The 11,918-nt window shown below is 40.9% G+C and overlaps 2 protein-coding genes across 2 annotated transcripts in view; both read left to right on the plus strand.

Annotated features, from left to right (window-relative positions):
• Positions 1-4,525: 4,525 nt before the first annotated feature.
• The window catches only part of FNIP1 (folliculin interacting protein 1), a 152,582-nt gene continuing 145,189 nt past the window's right edge, over positions 4,526-11,918 (plus strand). Inside the window, exon 1 of the mRNA XM_037739958.1 lies at positions 4,526-4,736. Coding sequence (XP_037595886.1) covers positions 4,645-4,736 — 92 coding nt within the window. The 5' untranslated portion in view covers positions 4,526-4,644. The remainder of the gene's footprint in view (positions 4,737-11,918) is intronic.
• LOC108306972 lies at positions 4,592-5,965 on the plus strand. Its single transcript, XM_017532137.1, has one exon. The coding sequence runs from the start codon at positions 4,770-4,772 to the stop codon at positions 5,142-5,144; it is 375 nt and encodes a 124-aa protein (XP_017387626.1). The 5' UTR covers positions 4,592-4,769; the 3' UTR covers positions 5,145-5,965.

Here is an 11,918-nt window from a genome sequence, read left to right on the forward strand (position 1 = left end):
TATCCATGCTTTCTTTCCTAGCTCCTAGCACAACTTGCAAACATCTTGTTTGTCTCTTCTCACAAAAAAAAAAAAAAAAGGAAACCCACTCACCTCTCGGCTTTCAATCACAAGCTCACTCACACAGCGCAGAAACATGTTTTCTCCTTGACTATCTTTTTCATCTCAAAAAAAAAAAAAAAACAACTCAGTTTCTAAGAATAAGGACTCTTTTGTTCTGTACCATATTCGCCATACCTAGAGTTTGAGATGTTGGAGGGACTCAAGAAATGTTTGTTGAATTACTCACTGTTTATGTTTTCTGATGCTTGAGACTACTGCCATTTCCTTATTATATAGCAATAAATGGTCAGTTGGTTTAAGAGTTTTTAAAAGTGAGGTACTTTGAGCCCATCTAAATGTTTTTCAGGCAGGTATACTTGATCATCTTGATTTTGAATGTCTTGTTATGAGATATTATCAATGAAATTATAATTTGTTTCAGGATAATTCAGCATAATTGAGGCTATACTTATTAGTATGGTGGTTAAAGGAGGAAGATTTTAGTTTTGTTGCCACCTTTTCCTACATGTGGTAACCAGCAAATGCCTATAGCAAAGTGTACCCATGTCTTTTATGCTATTGGGGGGAATCTTTGAAGCAGGTGGACAGAAACCCAGACTGTTGAAGTTTTGGGGAGACTGAATCTTCTACCCTTGAGTGAGAGTGTAGGCCTTATGTCTAATCTTTGTTGCCCAATAGTTCACACTGATATAACGTGAATGAGTAGATAATTATTTTCTTTCTTTTTTTTTTTGAGACGGAGTTTCGTTCTTGTTACCCAGGGTGGAGCGCAATGGCGCTGTCTTGGCTCACTGCAACCTCCGCCTCCTGGGTTCAGGCAATTCTCCTGCCTCAGCCTCCTGAGTAGCTGGGATTACAGGCATGAGCCACCATGCCCAGCCAATTTTTTGTATTTTTTGTAGAGATGGGGTTTCACCATGTTGACCAGGATGGTCTCCACCTCTTGACCTCATGATCCACCTGCCTCGGCCTCCCAAAGTGCTGGGATTACAGGCGTGAGCCACCGCGCCCGGCAATTATTTTCTTTCTTACATTTCCTCTTTGCTGACTTGTTAAACTTAAAAAGGCTGCCTGTAAGACACCTCAGCTTCTCTGTGATGGGATGTAGTACTAAGTAAGAGGGGGGAAAAAAGATAATATTCACTAAAATTGAAATATTTAAAATTTAATCTTTAAAATTATGTATAGTTGTATCCTCTTTTTTATATTATTATATTTTAATTTCTGGTGTACACGTGCAGAACATGCAGGTTTGTTACATAGTTATACACGTGCCATGGTGGTTTGCTGCATCCATCACCCTGTCATCTACATTAGGTATTTCCCCTAATGCTATCCCAACCCTTGTCCCCCACCACGACAGGCCCCAGTGTGTGATGTTTCCCTCCCTGTGTCCATGTGTTCTCATTGTTCAACTCCCACTTATGAGGGAGAACATGTGGTGTTTGGTTTTCTGTTCTTATGTTAGTTTGCTGAGAATTACGGTTTCTAGCTTCATCCATGTCCCTGCAAAGGACATGAACTCATCCCTTTTTATGGCTGCATAGTATTCCATGGTGTATATGTGCTACATTTTCTTTATCCAGTCTATCAGTGTCCTCTCTTATTACAAACTTCTATCATTTCAGTGCTCTCTGATTTTGTGACTTTAGTATTACACTGCAATGTAGGAGAAATGTGATGGATAATAGGAAGTAAATCTAGTTTTTCTCTGTACCTGTCAAGTATAACACTAAATGAGACTACAGAAATAAAGCTATTACATGATTAGTATCTATAATTACCCATGAAGTAATTTTTTTCCCCAAGATGAAAGCACACAAGGTTATTGTATTTGGAAAGTTCCTTCTGAGGGGACCCGAAACTATTCTTTTTTGTGCCAGTCATGAACAGCCATTAATCCTTAGTGTCTTTGGTCCTGTACAGACAGACTTGAGCCTGTTTCCACTTGTACTCATTTAGTGTAACTTAACTAATGTAAAAACAAAACTTCTTCAAATGATTGCCCCATTAATTGACTGATAGGATCTACATTTCTTTTGACTTTTTAAAAATTGCATTGACTTTATTTTTTTGTTTACAAAAATTTCATTCTACATTCAAATGTTTTGTGAGAAAAATATACATAGCTCATTTTACTCTGTTAGAAATCTTTCTGCATTTGGTGCCAGAGAAGTATCTGAAATGTCTGGGTGAAATACTACTGCTGTTTTGATCCCATATTGCCCAGTAGCTTCTGGAGCTTGGGTAATATACAGAGAAACTGAATGAATTTCAACCTAAGCACCTCAAATAGTACCTCCGCAGTGTTTGCTGACACCCTCATTTGATTACTAAGTTCTTACTAACTTAACAACAGTAGTCATTACCTGAAATAACTTTATATACTTATTTACTGTCTTCTCACCTAGAAAGCTGGCTCTTTACTTTGGATCCCCACTTCCTAGAATTTAAATGATTGTGGAATGAATATGTTAATATCTTAATCATTTATAAATAGTGCTTTAAAAAAATCTTGGAACATTGAGACTCAGTATTTCAGTCACTGACAAATTCTCATAGGGATATAAATTCTGCCTATTACTTTTTCTTTTGTAAATATCTTCAGACCCTTATTTATAGCTTAAACTCTAGCTGCAAATCAGTGGGAGTTGGTAGCCACTTAAAGAAAATTTGATTTGTATACCTAGTTAAATGAAACTCCGAAAAAGTTTTTTTTTTGTTTCGTTTTTGAGATAGGGCCCTGCTGTGTTGCCCAGGCTGAAGCGCAAGTGGCACTCACTGCAGCATTGACTTCCCACACTCAAGCCATCCTCCCACCTTAGCCACCCGAGTAGCTGGGACCACAGGCATATGCCGTGACCGCACCTGGCTAATTTCTGTGTTGTTTATTTTTGAGACGGAATTTCACTCTTGTGGCCCAGGCTGGAGTTCAATGGCGCAATCTTGGCTCACTGTAACTTCCATCTCCCGGGTTCAAGCATTTCTCCTGCCTCAGCCTCCCGAGTAGCTGGGCTAACAGTAATGTGCCACCACACCCAGCTAATTTTTTGGAGACGGGGGTTTCACCATGTTGGTCAGGCTGGTCTCAAACTCCTGACCTCGTGTGATCCACCAGCCTTGGCCTCCCAAAGTGCTGGGATTACAGGCATGAGCTACAGTGCCCGGGCACACCTGGCTAATTAAAAAAATTTTTTTTTGTAGAGACAGGGTCTTACTGTTGCCCAAGCTGGTCTTGAACTACTGAGCTCAAGAGATCTGCCTGCCTTGGCCTCGCAGCGTTGGGATTACAAATGTGAGCTACCACACCTGCCCAAAGTATTTTTATCCAGGCTTCCAACCGTATACAAGTTATTTCCTACATTTCTCCGAGGAATTGCATCCCATTGTACAAGCTTCCTCATCCTGGAAGGTGAGTGAATGGATGGGGGTGCTGAAAATTTATAAGATTAGTTTGATCCAAACTGATATATTTTGGTTCCATGGATTAAATAAGACTGTGAGGTCATATGTAAGCAAGGTTTTTCTTTTTTAGAAAGCGTTTCTTCCCTATAACTTGGTTAAAATTCCACAGTTCCTCCCTTCATCATACTTAAACATTAAGACAGATTTATTAAAATTCTAAATAGCGCAAAAAGGATTAGATATCTGTACATATATGTCTTTAGGCTTCCTGCCTTCGTTGGTTTCACTTCTGATTTTGTTGGTTACCAAGGAAACAGCCTAACTCCTGAGCCACCAATCACTAGCTCTTCCAAGAGACTAATTCCCTGTGTCAGGGTTCGAGGCGCTAGTATAAACACTGAGGGCGACTGCCCGCAGTCCCTGCCCAAGGTCGTCTTTGCGGGGTGCCATGGCTGTGGCAAGGGTGCCCCGAGGTCCTCCACCAGTCCCCGTGAGCCAGCCTCCGCGCTGTCCAGATTCTAGACCTTTCGCGGGTCGGCGCGGCCTACTAAGGGCGGGCCTGGGGTCCTGGGCTCAAAGTTCAGCCTTGACCACGGCCCCACGGGTACGCTCGTGTGCCTTCAGTGCTACAGGGCCAGCCTGACTCTGCCGGGTGCGGAATGGAGGTGTGAAGCCACAGAAACTAGGGAGGGGCTGACAAGCGATTGTTGGTTGCCCGTGGTTCCCTAAGCAACTCTGTGGGTATGGGGGTCGAAGGTTTCTGAACTCCAAGGCCCGTAGCATCGTCCCCGCGCCACCCTGGCTAGCCTCTGATGGCCGCTGACAGCCTCACGCGGGAGTATCGACACTGACCCCGCTCCCGCTACACATCCCTACCCACCTTCCAGCCCCGCCCCGTGAGCTGCCACGTGACGGGACCCGCCAGTGAGCCTATGGAAGACAGCTCCGCCCCACGCCCCCGCCTTGCCCCCTGCTCCGCGCGCCGCCACGTGATGCGGCCTACCTCCAGCCAATGAGCGCCGGCCTCGCCTCACGCCCCGCCCCGCGCGCCGTGGCCGTTTGAAGTGACTAATTTCTGTCATATGACTGAGGCGCCCATGGGGGTGGCGGGGCGGCTGTAGGAGCGGGGGCCTAGCAAGCGCCCAGCGGAGCGACCCCTGCCTGGCCGTGGCTACCATGGCCCCTACGCTGTTCCAGAAGCTCTTCAGCAAGAGGAGCGGGCTGGGCGCGCCCGGCCGCGACCCCCGGGACCCAGATTGCGGGTTCAGGTAGGGCGCTGTAGGGCTGGGGTCGCGGAGCCGATGGTCTTGTGGGCTACGAGCTCCAGGAGTGTTGGGGCCTTCGGTGTTGAGACTCGCGCGGAAGTGCCGCGCGGAAACCAGCACCTGGTCCACGGTGGGGTGGAGCCGGCTGCGGGCTCGCGGTGGAGGGTTGAAGCGAGGTCCTGTCTCTCCTCTTACCCCACCCCCCTCGCCGGTGCCCCTTCCCCCTCCTCCCGTCGGTTTGTTTACGACCTGTCCCCAGCCACGCGCGACTCTGCTCCTCCGGACCTAGCACCGCGGCCTGAGACTTTGGGTCCACACGCCTTCCTGGCACAGAGTGGAGTTGGGCGCGGGCTGGATTGGACCTCAGCCGCCGTACTCCGGGGCCGCGAAGTTCTCCCCTCCTCCCCGTGACCAGTCGTCCTCCGGGTGCTGCGTTCCAGCTTGGTTGGCGTTGTGGAGAGAGCAGCACGTTTGGCCAAGCTACTGAGTTGAGAGAAGGTTGGAGGAGTGAGTAGGCAAGGTGCTGTTCTTTCAGGTTTTTTGGACGCTAAAATTGGCGGTGTGCAGTAACTGAACCGAGCGACCTTAATGTTATCAAAAAAGAAATGTGAAACCTAAGGGTTTAGGGCTACTACTGAAGCAAGACCAAATTAAATGAAATCTGGTCTTGGAATTGGCTGTAGATTCTTCCTCCTCAGAGCTGTTACTGAAAAGGAGTCTTAAAAATTGAAAAGGTTAGCAGAGTATTTTGTGGTGTTGCAGGCTTTGTTAATTTTTCATTGTAGTACCTGTTGCTGACAGAATAACTTTTTAGAATTGTAAGATTTGATGTACACCTAGATTCAAAGTAAAATTTAGTTGTTAAACTGCGCCCGAGGAAGAGATTATGTCCAAACGGCCTTTATACGTATTGCAGTGTGGAAACTTGCAAATATAACTAGGCTAAATGTCAAATACCACACAAACTTGGTAGGATAGGAGAGAGCCCAGTTGTACAGCAGTAGTAGAAACAAACAAATAAACAAAAAGAGAATCTGTCAAATTTTGGAACGGGCAAAATTGAAATGATTGTGCCACAGTAGTAAGAAATTTTGATATTATTAAAATTATTCACTCTCTCTTGCTGATGCAGGTCTCAGCAGAAAACACTCAATAAATGCATGTGGAATTGAAGACATTTTTCCACTAATCTGTCTTTTCACCTGAAAAATAAATGTGCCATGCTCATCTGTCTCTCTTTAAACATTTCTTTAGTGTTGTTTTTCCTTTGAAAAATGAAAGTGCATCTTAGTTAATACTATATTGAGCCATTGAGTAACTCAAGAGACAATAGGAAACAGGTTCCAATTGGATATTTAGAAGGTGGCATTTGAATAGACAACTGCTTTCTGTTTCTGTGCAAAGATTGACTTTGGGTACCTAGGTTTACAAGGGTCTCAAGTCACTCACATAAAAAAAATTTCTCGTCTATTTTTTAAAGTAAAGTCTACTGTATAGTTGTGCAATACTGTTTTACAGTTACCAAAAGACTTTCTCATCAGTTATCTTATTTGATGTTTCACAACAATCTTACGAGATAGAGCAAATAGCAGTACAGACAACTATATACTTTTGCTAGTGGAAGTAAGAATTATCAGTAAGCCCAGTAACTGCAGTACATTGTAGAATTGCTCACTTTAAAAATGAAACGTGTGCATGTGAGAAATGAAAACTGATGAAATAGAACAGGCATATCTGAAGAAAAAAATTAAAATTCTGGTTAATGTCACACAACTAATAACTTACAGATCTAATCAACCCAGGATTTTTAAAAAACAATTTCATTGAGCTATAATTTATACACAACAAAGTGTAAATACATTTTAAGCATACATTGTATACAGTTGTATACCCACCACCCCAATGAAGTTTTAGAACTTTTCCATCACCCAAAAAGTTCCCTCATGCTCTGTTGCAGCCTAACCCCTCCTCAACCAGGTCACTGATACTTTCTGCCCATAGTCTTGTGTGTGGGTTATTTGTTGCATTTGTTAGTTCCTTTTATTTTTTTGAGACAGGTCTCACTCTGTCAACAGGCTGGAGTGCGGTGGCGCAACCATGCCTGATGCATCATGAACCTCCTGGGCTCAAGCGATCCTCTCACCTTGGTCTCCTAAAGTTCTGAACTTACAGGGATGAGCCACTATCCAGCCAGTTCCTTCAATTTTATTACTGAATGGTATTCCATTGTGTAGATATACCATGATTTGTTTATTCACTCACTAGTTGGAGGACATTGGTTTTTTTTTTCCAGATTTGGGCTATTATGAATAATGCTGCTGTTAATGTTTGTGTATAAGGCTTTATGTGGACATATATTTTCATTTCTCTTGGGTGGATACCTAGGAGTGGGGTTGCAGAGTCATATGCTAAGTGTTGTGTTTAACTTTAAAAAAAATTGTCAGACTTTTAAAAAATAGTTGTACCATTTTGTATTCTCAGTAGCAGTGCGTGAAGGTTAAAGTTTCTTCACAGTCCCTTCAATATTGATATTGTTATTTAATTAAAACATTTTATTGTAAAAAACCTACAAAATTTACATTTTTTTTTTTTTTTTTTTGAGATAGGGTCTCTCTTGCCCAGGCTAGAGTGCAGTGATGCAATCGGCTCATTGCAGCTTTGACCTCCTGGGCTCAAGTAATCCTCCCACCTCAGCCTCCTGAGTGGCCTCCCACTTTGGCCTTCCAAAGTGCCGAGATTACAGGCATGAGCCACTATGCCTGGCTGAAACTTACTGTCTTAATTGTTTTTTTGATTCTTTTGATTATAGCCATTTTAATAGTATCTTGTGGTTTTAATTTGCATTTCCCAAAGATCATATTCAGCATCTTTTTATGTAACCCAGGTTTTTGAGTAGACTCACGTTTAGTTTTCATTCTAGTATATCATGCCTTCCTTGCAGGAATCCTTTTTTGGGGAATTAGCACTTTTTTTTTTTTTTTTGAGACCGTGTTTCGCTCTTGTCACCCAGGCTGTAGTGCAATGGCACAACCTCGGCTCACTGCAACCTCTGCCTCCTGGGTTCAAGCGATTCTCCTGCCTCAGCCTCCTGAGTAGCTGGGATTATAGGCACCCGCCACCATGCCCAGCTGATTTTTGTGTTTTTAGTAGAGATGGAATTTCACCACTTTGGCCAGGCTGGTCTCAAAATCCTCATCTCAGGTGATCCACCTGGCTCGGCCTCCCAAAGTCCTGGGATCACAGGCATGATCCACTGCGCCTGGCCCATTATGCTTTTTTAAAAAGTGCCAGTTGTGGCCGGGCATGGTGGCTCACGGTGGCGGGTGCCTGTAATCTCAGCTACTCGGGAGACTGAGGCAGGAGAATCGCCTGAACCTGGGAGTAGGAGGTTGCAGTGAGCCGAGATCATGCCATTGCACTGTAGCCTGGGTGATGAGTGAAACTCTGTCTCAAAAAAAGAAATGTGCTGTGATCATGAACCGCAGACAAAATGATGTTTAGAATGTAATATCTTCATAACAGGTTTATTTTAAGGATTCAGAGATAAGTCATGTAAAGAACTTAATGTGGTGCTTAGCACGTGGCTTTCAGGAACCAGAGGTAGTTGTTATTGTTACGATATCAGTCTTGTGTAAGAACCACTTGGTTTGGGCCCAGACTCATTAAAGGAAGGCTTTTGCCTATTCTGCATAGTGAGACTTTTGCCAATTCACTAGCTTTGACTTTTTTTTTTCCCCATAATGACATTTAAAAAAATAGCCACTATACTATTATTGTACTCAATATAACTTAATGGAATTAATAGAAATTCCTTAATAAAAGCTAATCTTAGTCCATATTCCAATTTTCTGTCACCTCAATATGTCTTTTTATGGTAGGTTTGTTTGAGTCAGTCTTAAGAGTCTGTGTATTGCATTTGCAGTTAGGTAGCTTAAGTAATTTTTATTCTATAATAACCCTCCCTGCTTAAATGTGAAATTTCCCACATTGTGTTTGGCTTTTGCAGTCTTATGGTTTCCTAGCAATATGTGGTTTAAAAAGCCCCCTCCATGCAATTCTGATGCTCAGGTTTGCTGTAAGTTCGCTCTAACTTATTCCTCTATTTCTTGTATTTCCTGAAAACTTGAAATTAGATTTAGATATTTTATCATATTTAGGTTCCCTTTTTTTCAATAAAAATATTTTGTAGATGTTGTGTACTTCCTCTTCATCAAAGCTACATACCTGATTGCCCCACTTGTACTAGTTTCAGGTGGTATCGCCTTATTCTTCTGTTACATAAATTTCTCCTTTAATGATTTTAGCATTCTTTGTTGATTATTGCCTGAATTCATTATTTGTTAGAGTTTACAAAATGGTGATATCTTGATTCTCTAACTTTTTGTGCATTTATTTGCTGCAATAACTTTTATCAACTATTTGATTACTCCTTGCTACAGAAAAGGGAGCGTAAAAATTAGATGATTTCCCTATGCCATTTTCCAAAGTAATTGGTAATGAGTTGTTCACTGAACATTTTTTGTTTTAATTATCATTTTAAAAGATTATCATGAGCTGTTGAATTTTAATGTGTTTTAATCCACTCCAATCAAATTGTCTCACATTTGACCAACGGAAGCCTTTTTAGTTGACTTCTGTTTCTTTTTGCCATGACCTCATTAATCTTTGATAAATTCTTGCTTTCTTCTGGCCTGTGTCTTAATCTGTTCTCCTCCTTTTAAGATTTTATCACCTTGGATTTATTGTAGATTCTGGGATATGCCAAACTGTACTGCTCCCTGTTCTTGACATAGTCCTTACACCTTTTTGTTTAGCTTTTTGTAGTGATCATCTGGGCTTATTCTAATTATTCCTTGCTCCAGAAAGCCTTTTCCGATTTCTTCCAGACTAGGGTAGGTCTGACTGTAACTTTGTTTCATAGCTTATCGCATGTCCTTCTGTGACATCTATCACAGTTGTCATTGTCCACGTCTCTCTGCTTACTCTAGCGTTCTCTTCAGTGGTAAGCATTGAGATTTATTTTATAGTCGGGACTCTAAATTCACCTAATGAGTTACCTGTGGGGAGTAGATGCCTAGGTAGTTAGGTAGATGTCATTTTTTGGGGGCGAGGGGAGCAGGATCTCGCTCTGTCACCCAGGCTAGAGAGCAGTGGTATGATTTTGGCTCACTGCAACCTCTGCCTCCTTGACTCAAGTGATCTTCCCACCTCAGCCTTCTGAGTAGCTGGAACTATGAGGTGTGGGCCATCCTGCCTGGCTCATTTTTGTATTTTTTGTAGACATGGTGTTGCCATGTCTACATGGTTTCAGCGTGTTGCCCAGGCTGGTATAGAGGCTGATCTTGAAACAGTATCAAAAATAAACCTTCTCCCCATTTTCTATCAGAACACACTTTCTATCCATCATCGCTCTTTTAATAATTTATTATAATCCATCTCTCCCAAATTTTACATTATTGTGCCAGTGGACACCACAGTGTCTGAGCATATGCTCAGTAAATATTTGTAGAATGAATAAATGAAATAACAATTTTAAGGGCAGAGGGAGAGGGTCAGAAGTTCTATTTTGGATATTTGGTCTAGTTTTAATTGCCATTGAGATATCCACCTAGAGATGACAGTTCAATAAAGTCAATCTGGAGTTCACGGTAGAGATTGGGATTGGAGATAAGAGTTTGTGTGTATGGTTAATATTAAAACTACAGATGGATGAGATCATCTAGGAAAAGGGTATAGATAGAGAAGTGGAAAGGACCTAGGGCTTTGCCCTGAGGATGTGTTGAAATCTACAGATCTGAGAGAGGAAGATCTACAAAGACAGATAGGGAAAAGCCAGGGATCCAAGAAAAGGAAGTGTTTAAAAATGATAAGAGTGAGTGATAAATTAAGAAAAGGAAGTGTTTAAAAATGATAAGAGTGAGTGATAAATTGTTTGTATGAGATGAGAAACAGAAGAGTGTCCATTAGATTAGTCCAGATGGAGGTAATTGGTGACTTTGAGGGTTTTTTGGTAGGGAGGATAAATGTTTTGGGGAAAAAGTGAGAGAGATGTAGAGTAAATGTGAGGAAATGGCCTCACTACTTAACTTTCTGTTTATTATTTCTATAGACGAAATAATCTGTAGTGCTAGTTATTTTTTCACTTTCAGCGTTCTGATTTTATGTCACAGTTTGAGCTTCTGAATTTCTTAAAAGCTAGTTTCATAATATTGCCAACAATTTTAAGAGTCATGTTTCAGAAGTTTTGTTTTTTAAATGGGATTTTAAAAAATTTGCCATACCCACAAGAATTTTTATTTTACCTAATTTATTTTAAATATATGCATTTTTAATTGATATAATAATTGTACATATTTATGGGGTATAGGATGATATTTTGATACATAAACTCCATTAACCAACTTTCCACTATCCTTCCCTCCCCTATATACTTCCCAGACTCTTGTAACCACTATTTTATTCTACTTCTATGAGATCAACTTTTTTACTTTCTACATGTGAATGAGGACATGTGGTATTTGTTTTTCTGTGCCTGACAAATTTCACTTAACATTGCGTCCTCCGTGCTCATCCATGTTGCAGCAGATAACAGAATTTTATTTTTTTAATGGCTGAATAATATTTCATTATGTATATATACAAAATTTTCTTTAGCCATTCATCTGCTGATGGACACTTAGATTGATTACATATCTTGGCTAGTGTAAATACTGCTGCAGTAAATATGAGTGTGCAGATATTTCTTCACTAGATTGTAAGTTCTGTAAGGGCACAGATTTTGTCTAACTTAGTGCTGGACTTCTGGTGTCCAACTCAAAGAAGACATTCAATAAATATTTGATGAATGAACAAATGAATAAAAATAGTCACTGAACTGAAAAAGTTCTAATTCATTTAACAAAGATGCTCCTGTTTTGGGTTGCTTGCTTAAAGTTATTCATTCAATGAGCAATTTAAGCAGATTTTTCTTTGACATCATTGTTTATCAATTTAAAGGAAAGTTTTATTATTTTGATTTTTTTTTTTTTTTTTTTTACATTGCGAGGGTAGCCTCATTTTCCAAAGTAAGTTATTCCAGAATAAGTTTTGGAATCCGTTATGACTCCCATAAATATGGATTTTGTATTAATTTTGATTAATGTCTAGTTACTTTAGAATATAAAACAAACCACATATTTGTTAAAA

The sequence above is a fragment of the Cebus imitator genome, unplaced genomic scaffold (assembly GCF_001604975.1).
Source record: "Cebus imitator isolate Cc_AM_T3 unplaced genomic scaffold, Cebus_imitator-1.0 Scaffold76, whole genome shotgun sequence".
Taxonomy (NCBI): domain Eukaryota; kingdom Metazoa; phylum Chordata; class Mammalia; order Primates; family Cebidae; genus Cebus; species Cebus imitator.

Excerpts from the sequence above, each read along its gene's own strand:
- LOC108306972 (XM_017532137.1), top strand. The coding sequence starts at position 4,770 with ATGGTCTTGTGGGCTACGAGCTCCAGGAGTGTTGGGGCCTTCGGTGTT.